At 36.8% G+C, this 25,666-nt stretch overlaps 1 protein-coding gene across 2 annotated transcripts in view; it reads left to right on the top strand.

The window, feature by feature from the left end:
- The window catches only part of thsd7ba (thrombospondin, type I, domain containing 7Ba), a 209,722-nt gene that overhangs the window by 83,330 nt on the left and 100,726 nt on the right, over window positions 1-25,666 (top strand). For both annotated transcript variants that reach the window (XM_089133301.1, XM_039655480.2), the window contains exons 4-8: window positions 874-1,717; window positions 12,232-12,480; window positions 12,926-13,095; window positions 15,315-15,470; window positions 21,906-22,103. In XM_089133301.1, the coding sequence (XP_088989427.1) occupies window positions 874-1,717; window positions 12,232-12,480; window positions 12,926-13,095; window positions 15,315-15,470; window positions 21,906-22,103 (1,617 nt within the window). The remainder of the gene's footprint in view (window positions 1-873; window positions 1,718-12,231; window positions 12,481-12,925; window positions 13,096-15,314; window positions 15,471-21,905; window positions 22,104-25,666) is intronic.

Raw genomic sequence — 25,666 nt, 5'->3', positions numbered from 1 at the left:
CTCTGGAGGGAGTCTGTGGGAAGCAGTGAGATGCCTTTAAACACTTGGCTTCTTTAGGGGTATGAACGTGAATGGATGGTGTTTACATTGTATTTGCTATTTTACACTCTTAGCTTAAAGTGTGAGAGATGTTTAATTCCTTTAAATGCCTTAACATGGTGTTGTGGTAAACCTGTGGCGGTGTCCCATGAAGAAATAACTAATGATGTGCTCCATTGAGCTACAGTACTATTCAGCAATTTAGGATGTTGTTGCTGAGAGTGCTGCTTTCCAGCAAACATAATTTACTTCTATTTTCAGTTTGCACAGATGAGCTTTTAATGTGGCTATCAATTTAAATGAAACAAACCACTAAAATAATAGCATTTTTATTATGAAGTCCCTAATAACACACATTCCGTACAGTGCAATAATTGCCAAAGTGTCTGTTCAATGTTTTTGTTCACTGTTGCAACACGCACATTTCATTAAGTTTTCCAAATTTCTTAAATTGTATAATGTAGATTTTCTTTGCATTGTGAATGTTCATCTGGGTCTGTCAGGCTTCAAAAACGACACGCAAAAAAAGCCTAAAGAAATATGATAACTTTGTCATAAATTAACCAATATTTATGGGGTTATTGTCTGAATATCCTTCCTGTTATTTAAAGAAATTCAGATGAGTTTGTAAAGACATGAAGGTGAGTACATGATGACAGAATTCTATTTTTGGGTGAACTAATCCTTTAAAGTAGAGCATAATGCAGTTCAGGTGATGTGCTCTATCACAGATATCCTGATGATTTATGTGCGCACTGGGTTGAGCTCACAGTTATGAGTGCTGAGGTATTTATGTGAAAAATTAAGTTCTTTCTTTCGTCTCCACTTTTCCAGGTCAGTGGGGCAGGTGCATGGGGGAAGAATGTGGAACTGGCGGGGTCCAGTCCAGAACGGTGTGGTGCATCCACACAGAAGGCTGGACCACGCACCACTCCAACTGCCGGCACGCAGACAAACCCGAGAGCCAGAGGTCATGTTTTAAAGTGTGTGAGTGGCACCAGGATCTCTTCGAATGGGAGGTGTCAGAATGGGGGCCGTGCGTTCTAGCCCCGTTCCAGGCCAACGAGCTCAAACCTCGGACTGCGGAGTGCGTCACAGCCCAGCACGGGATCCAGAGACGGAAAGTCCATTGCGTGCGCACCTCGAACCGCACGGCTGTTACCGAGAGGATATGCGAGTTCTTCTCTCCACGACCGGCGCTCGAACAGGCCTGCTTAATCCCCTGCCCTCACGACTGCGTTGTGTCCGATTTCTCCTCCTGGTCCGGCTGCAGTCGAACTTGCGGCATGGGTCTCCAGCATCGGACCCGGCATGTGCTAGCTGCTCCGATGTACGGAGGCGCTAACTGCCCTAACCTCACCCAAATGAGAAATTGCGCAAACCTTTTGCCCTGTCCAGTTGGGGAAAGCGAGCATCACTACAGCCTTAAAGTCGGCGCCTGGAGCGAGTGCAGGCAGCCGCAACACAAGGGGCTTTGGATGAGCGGAAGGACCATGCTGGACTTCAGCACGGGAGATACCGACAGGAATACCGTGAAACGGCATATCCAGAGCTCCCAGCACCACCATCACCACCTCCACCACCACCACCACAGCCTCAAGGGCCTGGACGTGGAAATCGGCTACCAGACGCGCCAAGTTCGTTGCGTGCGCAGCGACGGCAAGAATGCCATGCTGAGGTAAGAAGCCCTGAACGTACGCAGACACACCAGGCGTGTCTATTCAATTTACAATAATCTGTGTACAAGCAATGCATGCCTGAAAGACAAACCCTCTGAGAACATAAACCCTTTTAAGGTCTAAATCCCAGATTATGCTCTTGAAAGCAAGGTACTGCTGCTGCTTGTGTGAAAGGAATTGCTGTTCAGATGGATTTTTGAAGTGGGGCTAGCTAAATCGGTTAGTCCTCCTTTAATCTCCCTCCCGCTGCCGTACCATAGAAGGTGTGCAGAGAGACATGCCCCTGACAGCAGCGACGGCAGTATGGAAGAGCTGGATCTCTGATCAGAACTGACTCTTGCATGATGGGAAGGATTGAATTCACTCTCCTGCTCCAATCTCTGCATCCATAGTATGAGTTTGGAATGACGGTCAATCACTGCCTGTTACGCTGTAGTTTGTGCTTTATTCTCGTTTCAGTCTCGCTCTCTGTAGAATTAGAAGTCGTTGAGATGTAGCTCATCCTTCTCTCACAAAGAGTATAGATTTCCTGCAAACTGAGGATAATGAATGCTGGAACTAAGGCAGGCTTTGAACATGACTTTAAAGATGCCTCCTTTGCAAAATATTGATTCAGGCAGGCACTCATGAGAAAGGTTTTAAGTCTCAAATCTAGACTTTCATGTCATTGCTCTATTTTACCTGTCTTATGGTGTTGTCTGCTGGAGCTTTCTTTGGGTTTGAATATTTTTAATATTTCAAGGAACCCAGTCTAAAATTAAAAAAAAGACATCTATGTATAATGTTATCAAGATTTTTACATCAAAAACATCCTAATTTAGAACTAATAAGTTTTGACCCTCTCTCTCAAACACAGAGTTTTGATATACGAGCCGAATTGAAGACTTGGAATTAAATGCCCACTGCTGGTTTTGTAATAGTTATGCATTTTAAAACAAGTAAGTACTTGGAGTTACCACAGTTATAATTGACAAAGGCTGACTTACTGTGTTTCGACTAAATAGAATTATGTAAATATAGCCTACCATCGTTTGTTACACTCATTCGGCTATTCATAGTTTATCCTTTTGATAAAGTCGTGTTTTAAATTTAATGAAACGTGTCATTATGTCTTTTGATGACAAAACAGAGGATGGCCCTCACTGCAGCTTCTTCGATCTGTAACAGATAAAGCAATTAGTGACACACACAACTGAACACTGTTAGTCATAATTGTGTTTTGCGACATTACTGTCAGATCCAAAATAGTTTTTGCATCATCTTTTATTTTCAGTCTATCTGAAAAGCCTGCGTTGAACTGTTTCTTGTTTAAAAAACGAATCCACAGTAAAGTGAAGCGTTCTAATTGGAACTTTGTTGAAAATAAAGTTCATCCACATTTTCTGAATGGTAGGATCACAAGGAAGGTAGTGCAAAGATTGTGTTTTTCCACAACTTAACACTTCAAAACATCTTGTAACCCTCAGAGGCATCTATATCATATTGTTGCTTGAGTAATCCTGTGTTTGCATCTCTCTCATACATTTTTTTACCACTACATAACATGCAAATTTGGTGCGCAGGGCTGGAGAGGCAATGATGTAGAAGTAGGCGTCTTTCGTCGCACTATGACGTTTGATGGGTCAAAATCTGAAATGATTGGTTTCAATAAAAGCTAATTTTATACTAACTAGTAAGTTTAGGTTCTGAAACTTTAACACAGTCTCATCCAAAGAAGTCATATAACTGACGTCTTGGGACGTCTTTTGACCATATGTCAACATCCTTAAACGTCGTTTACATGACGATCCCGGGCCGTCATACAACTGATGCTTTACCTTTAACGTCGGTTAGGTGACGGGGTAGGAAACTTTCAGGATATTTGTTATAGTACAATGACTGCCAATGCCAAGGAGAATTTGATTTATCAATTCATGACCCCTTTAAGGAATATTTGTGTGTGTTTTATATCTATAATGTGTGATTTATTGCTTTATATGAAGTGCAAACAGCTGTGTAACTGTAAGAGCATGATTCTTGATGTGACTTTAAACAGACTGTAAAATGGGGATCATCCCTTGTTAATCTTCATGTCAGGTGAAAAGAGGCTGCTACACATACAGATATCTTCATTCTTCACGCTTTTGGCGTTGTCACCTGCCATTGGGTTATGAAGACAAAAGCTTATGAAACTTTGCAGTTCTTGGGTGTTGTGTTATTTTCACTGAGATCTGTTGTGGCAAAAACAGTTTAACAAACAAACAGCATCATAGTAAGAGACATTAGATTCAAATTGTACTTCAAAAGATGTTTATTCTTTTGAAGGAGGCTTGTTCACAAAAATACCGCGACAGCTACCTCGCGATAGGAACACAGACCTAAATGACATATAGTACAGACAGCTTTTATACACCTTTCCCCCCGCCCCATGGTGTTTTACTGCCCTTACTCCTGTGAGAGCAAAAGTCAATGACCTGCCCCTCGCCCCATGGTGTTTTTACTGCCCTTACTCCTGTGAGATCAAAAGTTGATGAGATCAAAAGGCTTTATAATGCGGTGGTTCCCTTGTCTATAAACAAAAGCCTTTAGCATATCTTTGGCTGTGTGTGTGAGAGAGTTCCTGCTATGTAAATACAGAGTAAAAGGGGAGAAACACGTTTTAATTGAAAAAGGAACAAACCTCATAATGTGGAACGAAAAGGAAAATAAAAGTACAAAGAAAAGAATATTAAAAACATTGAAATTTTCTATAACAATTCCTCCTCTTTATCATTCTCTGATAATAAAGAGTTTTAAATGTAAAAATAAATAAACAAATAAAAAAAAAGTTAAGCAAATAGTTAAACACTTTGTCTAAAACCGGGCTAAATGGGTAAACACTGTTACCGCATTTCTGACATAAAATCAGACCCTCAGTCATCTCAGACATAGGTTGAAGCATAGTAGGAATAAACAAAAAAAAAACAATGAAAATAAAATAAAATAAAAATCCCTTATTTAAATTTTCTTTGTGGCCACACCCATGGAGTCCTAAGGTGGCACAGTCCATAAAGACATGCTTTCTGTTGTGTAGATGTCATCTTCAGACTTTTCGCCCATGCTTGTTGTAATACCAGTTGGTCAGTCTTTGTTTTCCTTTCAGTCCTGCTTTATTAGGCTTCCATCGCACTGTCGCACACTTCACACCTATACACTGGATCTTGGACCAAACAAGTCAGACAGTTGGACTCCAATCTGGGAGCTGTCCCTTTTCCAAGACATGCACTGGATATGAACTTTTAGGAAACAGGGATTCTGTGATTTAAAAGAGCATATAGTACAACAAACAACAAAAGCGTACAGCATTCTTCAATGTAAACAAAACAAATAATAAAGTAAACTCAAAGTAAAACAAAACAAACAGTTATCAAATGGTGTTATCTGTGTGGCTGCATTTAGCTGTGGCTATGTGTAAATCAATCATGCCTCAAAACAAAGATGGGGGAGTTTTACAATTGTGATGTAAAATTTGGTCCTGTTGTTGTAACAGGGAGCCAGCATGAGAATGTGAGTATGAGATGTGATCTGGCTCAAAATCTTCCCACACCAATGTTTTTGTTAAGAAGCATGATAACAGTGCAAAGTTTTACAGTTACTGAATCCTGTTGTGAGCAAAGCATTTTCATTGTTAATGCAATCGTGAAGCGCATTGCAATCACATGCGCATTCTATGTTCCTCTATCTGGTCTTACTCTAGCTATATTGAAAATAGCAGAGTTTTCCACCAAGGAAACAACCACATCCACCAGGCATTATTCCATTGGGCACATTCCTGTATCAAAATCTGCTTTGCTCTATAGAGAAAAACTAATTTTGAGTTTAAGTATAGTTTCTTTTTGCCCTGGCGCTTCCCGTCGAATCAGTCCTGCAATTTGTTATACAACAATTTTATTAGGGCATTTTTGTCCTCTAGTAAACCATATCATTTTTGGCCACTGTTACCATTACATCCCCCTTTTTTATGCAGGAATCCATTCTTGCATCAAATTAACACAATGGTGTCCTCTCATCAGAGCATTTGAAGGCTAATAGCCTTCAGTCTTACATTCTATTTTCTGTCAAGTCAGGTCATGCTGTACAGACTTGTCGATGTCAGTCATCATTTTTCCTTTGTTTACAATAATCATAAATGTTAAGGACTCTCTTGATAATTCGATATCTTAGCCAATATGTCACTTTGTTCTTGCCATAAAATCTAATCCTTTTGTTTATCCCAACCCATGACTGATGTTCATTTAACTTTACAATTCCAACTTCCACCAGTACTCAAACTGATTCGGACAGTAATTCATATATAATTGTTCATCATAAATGACCAAAATCCATGACCAGCAGACAAGCTTGATTGTCAGTTTGACTCAAAATTATCATCCTCTCTTGAATTTGTCATTCGCCTTAACTCATCAGTAGTGATAAAACACTCTTTTCCAGAGGTTACTGACACACACTATTCAGACAGAGCAACTCCTTTAAACTCACTCTTATCAAGACATAAAGTGCAATCACCATCAAATACATCTAAATATGAATGCTCATATTTCTTATTGTTATCTTTTCTCTAAAAAGATTTTACAGTTTAAATGATATTTTAAACCCTGCATAATCATATAGCTTTTATCTAATTATTTTCTATGGCCTCTTAACTATAGTTTCAAAACATGTTTGTTCATTATTCATTTGATTCTAGAAAAGTCAGCTGTGTTGGTTTTGATTCATTATCATTAAATTGCTTCAGCTTCTTTGTCTGAATGAAAACAAAGTACCAACCCTTTCTCCTTCAAGCAGTCTCTCTCTCTCGAACAAACGAATAATCTTTTCAACAGCCTCCTAAGACTGTAATTTAGACGGGGTAAATTCCTTACACTAACCTTTGACCTTTGTCATTCAGACTTTTAGTTGTCTTCATCTTAAGCCACCACCATGCCTTTGTCCCAAGACCCTAAAATCTCTGCATTTTTCTTGCAATTAACATCATAAAAATGTTTGTCAATGTCTCCACATCAGATGCATCCACCTGTGGTCTGTATGTTAATGATGTTTGAGACACCCCACTGTCTGATAAGGTTCCCTTTGTCTTACACCGGCCCCATTTCTACAATCGACTACCATTTGTTTAGATTGTGTTGAATTCCAAATGTGTTGAAACAAAATAACTTCACTTTTATCTCAATGATAATTAAGCCATTTTGGAGGATGAGTTCATTCTAAAGTATATTTGGGAGTGGACTCTTGGTTGAACCAGACTAAACTGTATCACAGTCCTCTGAGTCCCCTCTCTGATGCCCTTTGCCCAAAGTGGCATCACATCCACTCCCTTCGCACAGATTACACCTCCCTTTCCTGGTGGGCAGGTGCCCAGTAGCGGTGAAACCCTGCCTTAGGTTGTCTTCTAGGGCTATCGAAGATCGTACCCGTCGTTGGGATGACACCTCATGCATACTGGTTACAGCTCCATCCAATTAGGCAGAATTATCAAAGAGACTTTTCTCAAATTTGACAGTTATGACTTTTCACTTGGGTGTTGGTGAGAAGATATTCAAGAATCATCACAGTAGAAGTATCCCAAAACAATAACAACAGTATTAAATCACTTAAATCCATTAACCATCTTAAAAGCAGCAACCTAGCTGCTTAGATTAAACACAGTGAATTTTGATCACAACTGTGTACATTCAGTGTACTTCATCTGTAGTCTGGGTCATCGGTTCTGCTTCATGGTGCGTATTAAGATCTAGACAAAAATATAACTGGTTCAAGAATAACCTAGTTAAGATTTTCACTTAAACTTCTTTCGTTTAGGATCTGTATTATTATTTTAAAGACTTCTTTAAAGTCATTCAATTTTACTTCTAAGACATTTACAAATAAAAATTGCCCTCTTTTTGGCAATGAATTATTCTGACATTCCAGGGTCTATGATTTTCAACTGAAAACACTGTATTTTACCATAAATAGCTTATTATCAATTATAACATGCCCATAACAGCTTCTAGCTGACATTAAAAGAGAGACAGATAGACTCTTGAGTTATTCAGAACTGGTACTTCCTGCTTCTCTCAAACTCAGACTTTTATCTGTAGCCCAGCTTAAGGCATCTTTTCCATTAATTACTTGTATTTTTAATAAAGCCCAATTTTATAAGAGAATTTAGACATTACAAATTTCTACTTGAGTTTCTCGTGCTGGTCACTCTCGTGCGCCCCAACACACATCATATTCAGATAAGCAAATTGTTTCAGCCAAATCACAAGTTTTATCTTCTAAAATCAAAACATCAGCTTCTCTTTCTTTCTTGTTCAACACTACCAAGCTTTTTACACATTTTACATTTATCAACTGTTAAACCTGTAACATGGCTTGCTTAGCCTATTTTATCTTTTATAAAAATAGTAATGCTTCAAATATCATCTAAATTTTAGTTATGAGGTTCTTAATAGCCAAAGTTTAATATCTGACTTCCATGTTTTCTTTTCTAGAAGTTTACCAATCTGCAATTAGCAATACTTTTTTAAAAGTATTTTGCAATTCATTTTCTTATCTCTAATTTTACAACGACCAGTACTCTTTGTATAGTTCTTTCCTTCAAAATAAATTCATTAAGTCTTCAATCTCATGACCTTATTTTTATCTCCTGTTCTTTCCCAGACGAAAATGTTAATATTGTCACTTAAACAGTGATCTATATTCAAACACACACAAACACCGGAAATTTCTGTCATTTTATCACAAAAATTCCTTCTCATCTTGCATCCACAGCTACTTGTTAAATAGCCCTGCTTATAAGTGTGTCATCACAAGAATCTGACCATTGTTTTCGTCACTGTTATCTTGCAAAACTTCAATTTACTGTGCACCCCCGAAGCAGTCTGTCCCCATCAGGAATGTAACACAGAGCTGATTAAATGGTAAATGGCACATAAATGCTCAAAATACGTTTAGTTGTTTTTTCAAAGTTTTCGTTTAACTTTAGACATACTTATCCAGGGAAATGATTCCCTGATCCAAAATTCCTTCATAACACAGACTGTCTTTAATTTGTCATTATCATCAACAACACTTATTTCAATAAAAACCCATCATCTAGAATCTGGAAACCAGGCTAAATAAGCAAGAATTTGCTGTATTACTTAGTCCCTCCTCAGTTATTAGGAAAATACATATAGTTTTTTCTACTATATTTTTTCTTAATCTTTCTCTACATGCCAGTTCCTTCTCTATCCTCTCCTTTCTTTCTCTACATGCCAGTTCCTTCATTATTTAACCAGTACACGATTGTTTGCATACAATCCCCAAACACATTTCTCACATGCAGTTCCATCTATTTCACACAAGCAGCCTTGGTGCTTGCTACTTCAATCCTTATCATGTAAATCTAAATTCTCTAGAAATCTAATGTCATGCATCCATTTACTGGATGAAGAAGTAAAAACTTTATTTCTCCTGACAGTTCGACTTTTATCTTCCTATTCGTTGAACTAAGCCATAACAACCCTTTTTTGTTTCTCACTGCCCTGTTCAACTGACTCCCCCACTACTTTTAATCTCGTAGCGCTCAATGTCCCCTCATTCACAACATTTCAAACCAAGTTTCTTCAAACATTCATCGGAAAACACTGCTCAAATTTCATCATTCACAACATAGCTCAAAACATACACACACAAAGAAAACTGTAAAAAATTATCTTGTCTAGGCCTACTATAAGATGATCCCATGTTAGCTGAATCTTCTCTCTTGGATTTTTACTTTCGACGCGTCTTAATCTGTCAAACGTCTTCAACAGACCCGGTTCTGTCACCTCGATCCGGCAAGGTTTAGCAAATATGCTCTGTAATTATGGTTCTACTCAAGGTTCAATTCAATAATGATAGCAGTTTTCAAAATTCATAAAATTGGTCCGACTTCCTCAGGTGCCAATTAAAGATTTGTTATGTGCCAATTTTTACAATTTCATAAAATTGGTCCGACTTCCTCAGGTGCCAATTAAAGATTTGTTATGTGCCAATTTTTACAGTTTCATAAAATTGGTCCGACTTCCTCAGGTGCCAATTAAAGATTTGTTATGTGCCAATTTTTTACAATTTCATAAAATTGGTCCGACTTCCTCAGGTGCCAATTAAAGATTTGTAATGTGTCAATTTTTACAATTTTATAAAATTGGTCCGACTTCCTCAGGTGCCAATTTTTAACCAATAATCAGCCTGAGCGGATCCTTTATCCGCCCCCACGAGCTAGTTTTCGGCATAAAATTGGCTTGTAGTGACGGGTTGTTCGTGCTGATTCACGTGTTACAATTACCGGTTATAAAAAAAATTAGTAACAAATTTTTCCGATTGCATGAAATTGATCCGACTTCCTCAGGTGTCAATATCAGTTTTCGGCATAAAAATTGGTCCGACTTCCTCAGGTGCCAATTAAAATTTTTGTTACGTGTTCTAAAAAAAACCCTGCTCTTTTCAGTGAGTCGATTCAAATGAGCCAGCTCAAGGAAAAGAGTCGGAATGCCCGTCACCACCTCAATTCACCCCTCGAAAACTTTCCCTGCCCGTACCAAAGAGATAGTTCAGCCACTATGGTTCACCTAATAGTTATATCAAATTACACCATGCGAAATAAAAATAAAATAAATTTTAGGTCTCTTACCAAGATGCTTTACTGCCACCGGATTCTTTCAGATCTCAGGCGAGTCCCTCCTGGCCCTGAAAAATCGGGATTTGGCTCTCTCTCTCGTAATCTGTTGAGTTCTCTCTCAAACCGCCGAGGTATGAGACCAGTAGCCTGGTACTGGGGCGATTCACTCCGTCAAATCCGTCTCAGGACCAGAAAGAACTGCCGTGAGATCCTCACTTCTGACACCAAAACTGTTGTGGCAAAAACAGTTTAACAAACAAACAGCATCATAGTAAGAGACATTAGATTCAAATTGTACTTCAAAAGATGTTTATTCTTTTGAAGGAGGCTTGTTCACAAAAATACCGCGACAGCTACCTCGCGATAGGAACACAGACCTAAATGACATATAGTACAGACAGCTTTTATACACCTTTCCCCCCGCCCCATGGTGTTTTACTGCCCTTACTCCTGTGAGAGCAAAAGTCAATGACCTGCCCCTCGCCCCATGGTGTTTTTACTGCCCTTACTCCTGTGAGATCAAAAGTTGATGAGATCAAAAGGCTTTATAATGCGGTGGTTCCCTTGTCTATAAACAAAAGCCTTTAGCATATCTTTGGCTGTGTGTGTGAGAGAGTTCCTGCTATGTAAATACAGAGTAAAAGGGGAGAAACACGTTTTAATTGAAAAAGGAACAAACCTCATAATGTGGAACGAAAAGGAAAATAAAAGTACAAAGAAAAGAATATTAAAAACATTGAAATTTTCTATAACAGATCAAATCTGCATCTGACAGCAAGACCTAACTATAATCTGTCAGTATGCATTTTTTATATGTGAATTTTAGGTTTCGCGATTGAAATGTACTTTGTCTATGGAAAGGTAGGTGTTCCTGCTGCATTTTTCATCCGTTCTTTCTGAGTTTCCCACATTTGTTTAACACAGTTTTTTGAGCATCTTCATTCAGTTCAAAATGGGAGAGAGTGTGTTGGGGTTTGTAGAGCAGAATGGGGTCTGACAGGTTTACTACAGGTGTAGAATAACAAGAGAGAGGCCGCGGTGTTATTTTACAGTGAGAGAGAGCATTCACTCTAATTAACATAATCATTTGTAAATCCTATGTGCATGCTTAATGAAATGCAGTGATTTGAATATTTCCCACCTGAGTTAAATTTCTGCAGTTTTTCCAATTATAGTCCAATTATCATTTAAAATAAAGTGAAAATAAATGCTACACAAATGGATTATGATATACACAAGGAATTGAATCGGGTGAGTTATACGCTAATTAAATATCCAATCTGTTGTGAATTTATTCATATTTCATATTGCAGACGTTGCTTTGTAGGACACAAAGGTGAATAACTCCTTCACTTTAAATTCATTACACTGGTGTCCTTATATGCCAAAAAATGCACTTGTTTGCTTTATAATCACTCAAGTATGCTAAGACTGATGATTAATGAAACTTTTCTGAGAAAAAATTTATTTAGACTTCACTTGGCACATATTGTATTATTAATTATGCAAATTATGCACTGAAAATTTGGCCGAACATTTTTTGCTATAGGTTCATAATCTGTTGTTTTGTGAGTTTGTTTAAACTGAATCACAAATTCATAAATACAGAATGCACAAAGGTATTTCATTATGCACTATCAATTAGCACAGAGGAACAATTGATGGCTGTTATCTAGTTTTATTAACCATATTCGCACTATGGTCTTTTAACTCTAAATAACAAAAACTATCTTTTGTTCTTTTTGGCAGCATTCAAATGTTTGAATATATTTTCTGTGCTTCTCATTCTTAATTTATTTGTTTTCTTGCTCAGTCTTTGTACCCTTGACAATGTCATTCTTAATTTATTTGTTTTCTTGCTCATAGTCTTTGTACCCTTGACAACGGGCCTGGAACGTTCCAGTCGTGCATTATGCCCAGAGACTGCGAGACCTCTGATTGGTCCATTTGGAGCCCATGTTCAAAGACATGCAGGGCATCAGACATGTCACCTGGTTTTCGAGTCAGGACTCGAAGCATAACGCAAACTCCTATTGGACTTGGCAAAGAATGCACTGCTCTTGAAGAAAAGGAAGCCTGCAACATTATCGGAGATTTACTTCCAAACTGCCCTAGGTTTGTATTTTAGCCTCCCAATAATAATTCATTTCTACTGTTTGTGAAAGTGTAAAAAAAAATTACTAAATGATTTTTCAAGTGTTGTGTTCAAGTATTTATTTACTGAACCCCTGTTGCATATGAGCATTGCAAAGATTAGAAGAAGATAATTAATGAGATTAGGTTTTTGATCAATAGCAGCAGACTGTTATTTCATTAAAAAAAACAAAAAAACTGCTGCTTTATGCATCATAACACTTTGCCTAGTTAATGCATTTCCATTAGTAGATGGTTTCCTACCGGAAAAACTGGACGCTAAGCCTATTAGTATCTTTCAGTGGCAGGCAGCTCTCTGTGTTCATTTACCATTATGCAACTTTTGAGAGGAGCCCAGCACAATATAATGAGACTATAGGTCCAAAACAAAAGAAGTGTATTTCACCACAGCGCTTTTGTTCTCCAGGTATGTGTGGAAGACCACAGATTGGGGGGACTGTCAAGTGGCCCCTCTCCTCAGCCAGCAGGACAGAAGGCTTAACAATGTTAGTGTTCTCTGTGGTGGAGGGATTCAGACCAGGCAGCTGTACTGCGTCCAGGTCCCAGACAACTCCACCCCTCATCACAGAAAAGAAGGTAAGGTTTTTGTCTAATATTATTTAATGTATGTTTTATCAAACTGCTTACAGTATGTATAGCTTTTTATGAAACATTTGGGATTAACTAACATAAATAATATTTGTTATTTGCTATGTTTAATTTTAGAGTTGTAACAGGCCTATTTAGTTTTGAAGTTTCGCCGAAGTTTGATTGTACAGGCGATCTGACAGTTAAGTCTGTCGTGAAATGGGCAGAGAAAACACCTTGTTCTGAAATTAATTTTGAGGAGCTTCACTAGCCAGTTGAAAGCAGTGTTTGGATGGATTTGAGACATGCTGAGCTGAGAAAGGCATACAGATGAAGATGACTCCTTTCAATCAATGTTGTTTGGGGATATAAATCAATGAAAATCAACAGTGGTGTTTGCTTTCCACCTGACCCAGAAAACTCACACTAATGTTAACAGAACACAGTCAAAGTTTCAGACTTTCCAGAGATTTGCCCAAACTTTTGAACACTTGTTTGACAAAAGTCACATTGAGAATCAATGCAATACAAAGTCAATACAATGTCCTGGTCTTATTGGAACAATGTGTTCAGTGCAGGTTATTCTAGAACAAAAACAAATTGCATTCACTTTTAGACCATGCAGGCTGTTGGATTAATCCATAGCTAAATAGTTATTTAAGCAATAGCATCGTTTCTACAAATTCACATTCACTGTGTGTCCATTCTAGTACATAACACTCTAATTTCACGATTCTAATCAATTATCGATGGATGCAATCATATCTGACCACAAAAGTTATCAGCATGTTTTCATATTGAATAAACATGTTTTCATATCATGTTTTCATATTGAAAATACATTACATTTAAATGTGTTACAAATTGTCAGCATGAACTAGACATGAAATTTTTTTACTTTTTTTTTTTTTTTTTTTTGACATTGTAATGTTTTATCAAATTGTCAATGTTCTTACGGGGAAACGACAGGCCTCTCTCTGGTAAAGAATGCCAGATCCATGGTTAAAGGGATAGTTCACCCAAAAATGAAGAATATGGGTAACCAAACAATTTCTTGGCCCTATTTACTTCTATTGTATGAATTCAAAATACAATGGAATTCAATGGGGACCATCAACTGTTTGGTTACCCATATTCTTTCAAATATCTTCTTTTGTGTTCAATAGATGAAATAAACGTCTCAGGTTTGGAAACCCAGGTGGGTGAATGATGACAGAATTTTAATTTTTGGGTGAACTATCCCTTAAAGCCTCGCTCCTTTCTTACAATCAACTGCAAGGTTGCATTCAGATCAGCCTCCCTTCATTCAGTCAACAACTGATGGACAAAACCAAGTACATTCTGTTCTTTTTCCATAACCCATAACACTCGGATATACGTCACAACATGGAAGAACTGGTTATTATTTTGCTACTTCCTTACATTTTGAGATTTCTAAATATTGCATTACTACTGCCACAGTGCTTACATTTATGTACAGAAAGGTCCTACATGGAGTTATGAAAAATTTTAATGTTAATACCTTGGAGAATGTAAAATGAATTGAAAGTAAAATCAAGTCATTTTCATCTTTTTACCATTTAACTTTTAAGAAAATTTCAGAAAATTCAGAAAATTGAAATAGTCTGGCGAGGTGGGGCCACGGGTTGGCACATTCCCAGGATGGACCTGCTGCATCTTTATCCATTGTTTTTTTCCATGGTTTGGTCTCTTATCTAAATCTGACCTTGGAGTTGACTTTGGCGAAAAGCTGAAGGTGATCGCCTGCACAATCCTATCACGTTTGAGAGGGAAACAACAAATTGAGGGTTTCCGAGATTTTTCTTTTTTTTTTTCTTTTTTTTTTTTTTTAGAAGTACGTAGTAACGGTACTCACAACCATGATAGATTTGTATGGATAGAAGTGTAGAAGAGTAAAGAGTACAATATTTGCCTCTTAAATGTACTTGAGTAAAGTCATGAGAACTCCCCCAAAATTATACTCGAGTAAAGCACAGATCCCTCACAATTGTACTTAAGTACTGTACTCAAGTAAATGTACTCAGTTACTGTCCGACTCTGAATGGATGTTACTCTTTGTTTGGGGTCGGGAATTGTTGCTCAGCATGAGAGATCAGAAATGATACTTTATACTGAATTATATTTTGTCAAGAAAAAATCCTGCCTGACATACAGTATGGATTATTTCTCACTATACTGTACGTCTTTGTCTTTCTGTCATTTTGTAGTCTCCAGGCCTGTAAGCGGGCTTCTGTGTGCTGGAGATTTGCCGTCTGCGGTGCAGCCCTGCTCCATACCGTGCCCACAGCTGTGCCCGCTCTCACCCTGGTCCTCCTGGGGGGCCTGTCTCCACGACAACTGCATGGAGACACATGGACGAAAAGGTAGTACAAAAAATGCCCTCTTATTAATAAATATTGAATAAAATTGACGACTGTACCACCTTTCCACTGAGCTAAACCCAGAGGTAACAGTATCTAAAACTGACACCACTTCTGGTGAGAGGTGATAACATCTGTCACTGAAGCGAGCTGGCAGAGTACTGGCCTATAATGAGAAAATTTAGCAGAGGGCAGACTGATGTCACATGAATCAGTCATATGTGGGGCTTTCAAGTAGAAATGACTCATTCTGGGCAATTGTAAGAATAATCCCTACGTTGACATTATGCTGCACTCTTATCATTCACCTGCTTAGACAAAATGAAGGTTCAAATTCAATCCATCATATGCATGTATATTGAAAGATTTCCAAATTTAAGAAATTGTAAAGAAAAAGAATGTTGACATTTTGATGAAACTAGTTATCGAAAATAGTTATCAAGAGAACTTTTGAAGAAGACGTATCTGAGGTCACAATTATTTTCCTCTCAAGAGACCCATCTAAGATTTGCTTTGCATTTAAACGGATTGCTGTCTAGGAGTTGTGTGTTGTATCTTCCCAATGGGATTGTCTGATAGGGTGTCTCTCTATACATTGTTTAGACTAGACCTCATTAGAAAAGATTATATTTACTGTTGTCAAGCACTTCATCACCTTACTGCAGTTTCAGAGAGTGACGTTTGATCTTTGATATTGGATGAACAATGCAGAAATGCAGAGCCTAGAGCTTTCAAAAATAGAAAAAATGAACTTCTGCCCTACATATACAAAAAAATAGATTTCATCAGAGGAGCCTTGTAGATTTTTTTGTTTTGTTTTGTTTTGTTTTATTAACGTGTCTAGTGCATTACAAATCTGCAGTTTTGCCCGCAGTCATATTTTTATCCTCTTTGTGTTATCTTGCCGTGTGGGGGAATGAATTGAACACCGGCTTAGTAATGATTGTAAATAGCAAATTCTATCCAGCATTAATGTGAGTAGCGAGCAAGTGGGACTGTTCTGAAGTATTGGAAGTGAAACGCTGCTTCCAACCATCTGGTCTTTCCTATCAATAATGCCGATAGCTCCTGTGAATTTCTCAATCGCAGGGATGTGTCTCCACCAAATTGTTTTTCACAGTTTGGAAGAGACCATCAGCCGTCCAGGCATTCCTTTTGGTCCAGAAACAGGGCTGTTTGTGTGTGAACCGTGTCTGCATGCATGTTTTCATTCCTCTACAACTCAATGCTTAATGTAGTTTAGCTTCAACAACACTCTTTTTTTTCCCCTTCGGTCTCAACTTGGTCTTTCTTGGTCTTGGTCTCGATACCCTCTGGTCTTGGTAGTGTCTTGGTCTCGGTTTAGGTGGTGTTGACTACAAGTCTAGTAACTTTCCCAACACTGCTGTCTACAGAGAGACAATGGCATGTTTTTTTTTTTTTTGTTTTACACAAAATATCCTTGTTTTGAATACATATATAGAATATAGACTAGTTTTAAGCCTACTGAATGATATGGTATAGGGGAGCGCGGGGCACAACCTAACACGGGGTTAAATGTAACACGGACCGTTTACATACAGTAGTTCGTCAGGATCAAGCAGGTTGTCTTTCCGCTATTTTTCTCTTGCTGCCAGAAGACGGTCTCCCGCGAATTTGCGGAAAGTTTTGATTATATTTCATGAAGATTCTGGAAAAAGAGTGTTTTGACACCATGAAAGTAATTTTTTTCATCATAGGTTTCTGAGTTGGGTGTATACGTTTCCAAATCTAACTTTATATTGCCTTAATCACTGTCTTGTTGGCTCAAACATAGCACCGTTTTGAAACATTTCAGCAATTCCTAGAGACTGTTAGCTAGGCTTAAAATATGTAATACACAGCGGGGTTAGTTGTAACACAGTGTTACAAACAAGCCGCCAAGTGTACAATGATAATCAAATGAAAACGGAGCCACACAACTTTTCAGGTTTGAGTGTAAATTTAACTTTGTTAGACTTTCACAAACAATGTTGGAATTTAAAATGTTTAAAATTTAGTGTACTATGAATGCTAAGTTGTTTATTTATTAAAAATATGGCATGTTATTAATGCAATAAATCCTTTAAATTTGTATTTTAAGCTCATTTGTATTATTATTACTGTTGTTATTATTATTAATAACAATAACTGTACATGCAGCTGCCACACACAAATCTAATTTAATTGCAATTACAATATTTATAATTTTATTTATTATTATTTATTGCAATGCAACCCTTTTCTATGTCTCTATCCATGATATTGATCCATAATAGAAGGATGATTGGATGAGGGATGTATGTATGGATATCTGTCTATACAGCTGCACAAACAATATCAAACTATACAAATGAAATAGTACTGAATTATATGTGACCCTGCCTGTGAAAACCCAGCTAAAGTCATTTTTTTGTGATTCACTGTTTTCTACATACAATCATCCTACATAATGTAAAGAACATTCTGTGAAAATATAACCTTGATATCTTTAATATTGACTGAGTAAGGCTGTGTCAAAGATTTGCTAAATTCCGGGCTCAGAAAATCATGTTTTGGAGAAATTCCATTTTTAAAAAAAGCTTATTTTTAAAACTGCAACACATTTGATCCATAATTATCCTCCATATGTGCCATATACCACATTAAAGCTGAGATTCTCCCTTTTTTAGTGATATATGACACATTTTGGGGAAAATTCTTAAAGTTTTATAAAACAGGCCTATTTATTATGATGTGCATGTCCAAAAAGCTAAAAACATTAAAACGAATGGGGCCATCACAAGAGCTTGATTGTAGCAACAATTATCATGTCAATTCAGTGGAATGATTTGTATAACTTTATTAGTAAAATGAAATATCAGTGCAAATATAATATCAATAATATATCAATATCAAATAATTAACATGTAACATTTCGGCAGAAAATCTCACTCTCTTACTGGGCCACGGTGTAACATTGAGTAAATCTGGAGTAAAATGTTTTAAAAAAATAAGTCAAGGGATAGTTCACCCAAAATTTTTAATTCTGCCATTATTTACTCAGCCTCATGTTGTTCCAAACCAGTTTGAGCTTCTTTCTTCTGTTTAACACAAAATAAGATATTTTAAAGGATGCTGGTAACCAGACAGTTGGCGGCACACATTGACTTAGTAGGAGGCGAAAAAACACTATGTAAATAATTGTGTGCCGTCAACTGTCTGGTTACCAGCATTCTTTAAAATATCTCATTTGTGTTCAGCAGAAGAAAGAAACTCATAAAGGTTTAGAACAACATGAGGGTGAGTAAATTATGACAGAATTCAAATTTTTGGATGAACTATCCCTTTAACAGGTCAGTCTCAAATTTCGTACACATTCTAAAATTGTCTAGATGCAAAATATTTAATAATCTCATAGATTCTATTCACAAAAGTCTGTGATCCTTTTTTTGATTTAGTGGTTTCTTCCCCAGAGTGCAAGTGACTTTGTATTTGTACTAAAACTACCATGTCTAGTACAGTATTGTCCATCTCCAAATGACTCATCATGAGTGACAGCAACTCTCCCTCCTTGAAAAATGAAGAACACTTTTCAGCATTGAAATACTTGCAGTTGCAAGAGAAACTTATTTTCAGCTTCACATCTGGAATTCCAGCATTAGAAGCAAATTCTTCTTGTTGGTGTTCCCTCTTCAGATTCGCCAGTCTATAATAGGTTGAGGTTCAATCACCAAAACTGGCTCGTCCTCATCATCATGTTGGTCACTGCCTGAAAAAACAAGGATATTTTTTTCAATTCAAAGCAAGACCTAAATGGAGAACTAAACATGGGGGCGGGGGGATTTATCCATTTTAAATCCACATTTAAAATGAATAATGAAGCATTTTATATGAAAATATTAGACTGGATCTGATTAATTGCGGGGAGGGCATAGGGACAAGAAACAGGTAGGCCTATGGCTACATGGCCCTGGCTTCAATTCAGAGTGTAATCAAACAAATAAACATCATGTCATAAAAGTAATTAATTTAAACTGACTCAATTCCAACCAACAAATGTAATAAACATTTAAATCCACTATGTTTGCATCATAGTTTGAATTCTGTGTTAGCATTACATTGGCACTGACAGTATATTACATATTCAGCATTAAAAAAATTATAATGACAAAAACTTACCGTCAAATTCCTCTTCAGTTTCGTCAAAGAATGTGTCCTGTTCATCATCACCATTATCCTCCAGAAAATAATCCGCTATAAAACCGCTTAAATCATAATTTGGGCAATTCCACCGAGATTAATATCTAAGCAATCAGACATTTTACGTTCTTGCACATGCTTCGGTGCTGCCATATCAGATGTCAAAACGACGCAGTTAACAGTTAATCCAGCAAACGAATTATATTATTGTCACTTATAAGAAACAAATATAATATAATATAATAATATTATTGGCAGAATACAGAGCTACAATACACATAAGCTGTTCTTAAGTTAAATGTTTGGCGATGACACGGAAACACCTCAGAGATCTGAACCGGCCGGCTGAAGTGAAGTCGCTTTTTTTCCATTGTGTTGACCTGATTGCCACTCGTGCGGATTGATTTTAAGGTCTGTTTACTCTTTCTAATAGAAAATAAGTCAAAAAGAAGTTCCTGAACTAAATGATAGGAATCAGCAAGTGTTGTTGCGCTGAAAAATAAACCCGGATACGATTGAAATCAATGTTAAAGCCCGCGTCCGGTTTTTTTTTGCTGCGCAAAAGTATAACGTAGTGTCAATAAAATCATTAATTTTAGTATTTATCATGTTATAAATTAAAATTTGAGTATTGAATCTCAAAACCCTTGTAATAATCTATCATTTACAGCAATAAACACACATTACCTATTTTTGTCATTTTTATGGCTATGACTACTTTGACGCTCTTTTATTCATAATTAGATTCTGCGACTTTAGCCGGGGTTCCACAGGCGGGGTCACATATGTGTTACACACAAGTGTTACAACTAACCCCTCTATCTGTAACAATTAACCCCACATATGGGGTAAGTTGTAACATTTGCACTTCTGTCACTTTCAGCGCAACTGTACGGAAATGGTAGGTCCTAGAAGAAAAACTTTAAGTGATCATTTGTAGCAGAGATGTGTATGTTGCTTGTGTAAAAAAAAGTATTAATCTAACCTAATTATTTTTTAATTAATTGAGCCAAAACCAAAATGCGTTAGGTTGTGCTTCGCTCTCCCCTACATCTGTTCTTATATAGAGTGTTTTTGATGTCGCTTAATTATTTTGTGTTAAGTGAAGCAAACTGGTTTTCCTCAAGGTCTAAATTATATATGAAGAGTTCAGATGCAAAAGCCTCTAAATGCCATTTGAAATTTTCTTCTTTAATGATGATTTTTATCAAGCTTGTATATTTAAGTTCAGTAATTTCACTTAAATGACAATTAATAGGTAAGCTTCATTGCCATTTAAGTGAAATTACTGAATTTAAATATACAAGCTTGATAAAAATGATCATTTTAGAAGAAAATTTTAAATGGCATTTAGAGGCTTTTGCATCTGAACTCTTCATATGTGCTATTTACAGAGCTCTCATCACACAATGCACTCATGTCTTATAGAGTCAATTTTGTGTTAAAGCAATGTTGAGAGCTGTAGGGTGTTTCGATTATTTCAAAGGCTTGGCTGACATTATGAATTTCCCTGGACTAGAGAGTCAAGCCCCCCTGCAGGTGTGTGAGATAAACCAAATCTCAATACTGGCATGCCATGACTTGCACATAGTCAAGGAGCAAAGATATGAGGAGTTAGTATCTACTCTTCACAGACCATAAACAAGATGAGATGGTATCAGACACCTAGCATTCCACCCATGTGGTAGCCATCACATCATCTTGTTTGATGAATTATGCTTGGAGTAATGCCCGATTCATCTTTTTTCTTGCTTAAGCACTGTACTGTAATGCATATTGATGTCGTCCAGAGCTGGCTTTGAGAACGTATGCCATTTTATTAAACATTAATTAAAACTAGCCTAGTATCCCCCCCCCCACCCCCCCACCCCCCTCAAAGGCTTAAATTAAAAGATGACGACGATGATCTTTCTAGCAGACCTTTTTTTGAGAACAGAGTTTTCACACGTTTAACCAGTATTTTTGGTGTTAAATCTTCATTTTCCAGCGTTATTTCAGTCATGACTGGTGTCTCAATTTGCAGTCATTGCTTATAGCTTTACAAATTAGTGAATGAAAATTGTGTATTCAGGTAAATTACAAAGCAGGAGGAGGAATTTATTCTGCTAACAAAAGCTGTGACAGAAAGCTTTTTGAAATGAGTTTCTATTGCAGGCATATTTAGCCACCGCTAGAATTTCAGTTCAGAGCTCACTGGCCAGAAACTGGCACTCGTTTTCAGAATACCCATAATACACCTGTCTCTCGCTCTGTTCATAGGCTACAAGCAGAGGAGGAGAGAGGTGCTGGAGGAAGGATCTGGAACAGAAAACTGTGCCCATCTCCTGGAGTCAATGCCCTGTGAGGATCCGGTGTGCTTTTTGTGGCAGGTGCTGTTTGAGAGCGTTTGTGTGCCCAGCAAAGGGAACTGTGGAAATGGAACCAGGACTCAAACTGTGGCTTGCGTCAACACACAAGGTAAACAGTCAAAATTTGGTTAAATTGTATCATGTTATTATTGAATTTTCGAATGAAGTCTCTTATACCCAACAAGAAAAAAATATACTAACATTGTAAAATATTACTACAATTTAAAATAACTCTTTGATTTTAAGAAATGTTTATACAATTCATTTTATTTCAGTGATGGCAATGACATTATTGTTATTATTATTATTATTATTATATTACAGTTAAAGTTAAAATTATATTAAAGGGACAGTTCACCAAAAAAATTAAATTCTGTCAGTAATTACCTTCATGTTGTTCCAACCCCATAAGACTTTCGTTCATCTTCGGAACACAAATTACTGGGCAAAACTATTGGCACGCATCACACACATGACAAGCGTCGGCCAATAGTCTAGAGCCTACGTTCTGACGTACAACCCAGAAGCATTGCGCTGTTACACGAATGTACCACTCAGAGGCCCACCCAAAAGAAAATGAATAGTTGAATAAAGTCATTATTTTTGTTTGTTTTTTAAACTTATGGGTGGTGTAGTCTCTTGGACTATTGTAACATTGTCTTAACTAACTTTCTGGGCCGGCAAGTTTCAATTACATAGAAGCCTATGGAGATAGCTCTCAAAAATATCTTAATTTGTGTTTCGAAGTTGAACGAAAGTCTTACGGGGTTGGAACAACATGAGGGTGAGTGATTACTGACAGAATTTTCATTTTTGGGTGAACTAACCCTTAAATGTGTCTATCTATCTATTATACAACTGAATTTTATTTTGTGATACTATATGTCTGTAATTTAATAATGATAATAATATTTAATAACAAATCCAAGGAGAACAGAGGAAACCAAGGGCTTAAATATACAAAGATAATAAAGATAATAAAAAATTAGTGTAGCCCTAACTCATAACAGACAAATGCAATGAAGTGATCAAACTCAATTTGATCAAATACAGTTTAAATAAAATTGATACATTTATAATATTATTTTTTATACTTCACAAACTTAAATCATGCAAAATATTCATTTATCATTATACACAATGTATATAATGAACAACTAAGAAAAGGCTGGTGTCACTTTTGTCAGTAGCATAGATACCCGAGTTCCCAGAGACTATACACAGGCACCACTCTTCTGCATAATGATAACCACAAAATTCAAAAACATTACAGAAACTCCTCGAAACATAACTTAGAGTTAAACACTAACATCACAAACATTTTTCCCTTTAATGAAAAACTGAAATAACATTTTGATTCATAAATTTACTCTCCTGGTGGAGTCCCTTGCAAAGCATGCTAGGAAATACAGATACACTGTCCAGTTAGTTATGTCAACAAAAATGATTCAATTAGTTTTAACACAAATTTGTTAAGTAAACTTCAGTTTTTAATATATTAGCTTGATTGAACAGTTTAATTAATTTATGACAAAATGTACAGTAAAAAAAACAATATTGTTACTTTAGCTCATTTTAATTAAACTGAACAACAGGCAAAAAAAACAAAAAAACAAAACAAAAACAAAAAACAAAACAAAACAAAAAACACATTTTTGAGTGATGCACGCACAGAAGGCATTAATTAACGAGCATTAACGAGTGTCTTTCCTAAATGTAATGCATTTCTATGGCACCACTATCAAGGCCTAAACTAATCTGCTGTGGGCAGGTGGCACATCAGTCAAGTGGTACAATTCCCATCTTACAAACTGTAACTATGAGCTTAACAAGGATGTGAACGCTTTTTCCAAATTGAAATCACATAATTGCAGTAATTATGACATGGCGTGAACGCACCTTTAAACTTAAAGGATTAGTTCACTTTTAAAAATAACTTTTGCTGATAATTTACTCACCCCCATGTCATCCAAGATATCCATGTTTTCGCTCTTCAGTCTAAAATATTTTTTTTTTTTTGATGAAAACATTCCAGGATTTTTTTCTCCATATAATGGACTTCAATGGGCCCCAAATGGTTCAAGGTCCAAATGACTGTTTCAGTGCAGCTTCAAAAGGCTTTCAACGATACCAGAAGATGAATAAGGGTCTTATCTAGCGATGCGCGTTCATGACGTCACGTAATACACAATTAGGTTGAAAAGGTCTCGCGTTCAAGACGTCACATAGTACGCAATTAAGTTGAAAAGGTCTTACAGAGCAGAATCATCACAGAACAGAGAAAAGCGAGCATATGGTTCAAGTGAGGACCTTGAACCATTTGGGACCCATTGAAGTCCATTACATGGAGAAAAATCCTGGAATGTTTTCATCTAAAACCTTCATTTCTTTTTAGACTGAAGAAAGAAAGACAATTTTGAACTTAAAAGTGAACTTATCCTTTAACCTTGGCAAGATCAATTTAGTATCAATTGAATTGATTCCAGCTGAATAAAAGTATTACAAAGGTATTTTTTAATGTAATAGCAGGTGGTGGCATTTGTAAATTGAATTTGTCTGGCTTCTGGAGCCATTCGCTTCCAGTTATTTTTAGCTATTCAAAACAACTTATTATGCTGCTTAATATTGTAAACAGTTTTTTTTTTCATGGCCTTCTTATCACCCACCAGTCTGATTGCTTAGAAAATGAATGGCACACCTCTTATAAACAAGCAGCTTGATTTGAGATATCGATCATGTCTTTAGTGCATGGATGGATGCATGCTAGGTTGCACACCACAAGGTGATACATTGGTTCAGGGTGTTAAATAAAACATAAGCAACTAGGGCTGTCACTTTTTATTCGATATCGAACATGACGTATGCAATTACGACCCCAACTCATCTAAAAAGTAGTGTCTGGAAATATTTTGGGTTCTACACTGTAGATACCACTTCTCTCAACATAGACGCACAAATACCTGTGTGTGCGCGCACGCTCCAAGCGTGTTCTCCACCGCGGGGAACATTACCAATAAACAGATAGCCACACTTGATCCAGATCAAGTTGATAAATTGGTGTTTCCAGCAAACAATATTAAGAAATGAATTAGGCTAGGCTATAGGCCTTACTTCTGCTGCTGTTTAAGCTGTCAAGTTATTGTTTGTGCCGTGCCGTGCTGTTCCGATTCAGCTTTTTTTTTTCTTTTTTTTCTCCATGTAGCCTAATATTGTCATTGGCTGCATATAAATTAAGTTGATAACCTGCTGTTTAAAAGATTAAGTCAAAGATATATATTTTTTTTTTTCAGACAGGCCTGAGTCCTGTTTATGACTGTCAGACTGTTAATAAATTTGTGATTGAATCTCTTTTTTTTGGTGGGGTTTGTAGAAATTCAAATATATTCGAATACATTGCTTGATATTTGATAACCATTCGAATTTGATTTTTTCTCAAAAGTGACAGCCAGTCAGAAGGATTCTATCATCCCCAGAAAAAGATCACAGTTCTTTTACAAAAGATAGTAATGCAAAGTTGTAAGCTAAAAAGTATCTAGTGTCTGGACAGAATTCTGGATGATTTCAAATAAAGAAAAGGCTTTTAAGAGCAGGCGGACACATCGACCCATGTCATGTCAATGTCACACTCTTTCATCAATGCATTGCACTAGCTGATATTTGGCTTAAGAGCTG

Source organism: Pimephales promelas, chromosome 7 (assembly GCF_988280905.1).
Source record: "Pimephales promelas chromosome 7, fPimPro1.hap1.1, whole genome shotgun sequence".
Lineage (NCBI taxonomy): Eukaryota > Metazoa > Chordata > Actinopteri > Cypriniformes > Leuciscidae > Pimephales > Pimephales promelas.
The sequence above is the reverse complement of the archived record's forward strand: the minus strand, read 5'-3'. Positions and strand labels throughout refer to the sequence as shown.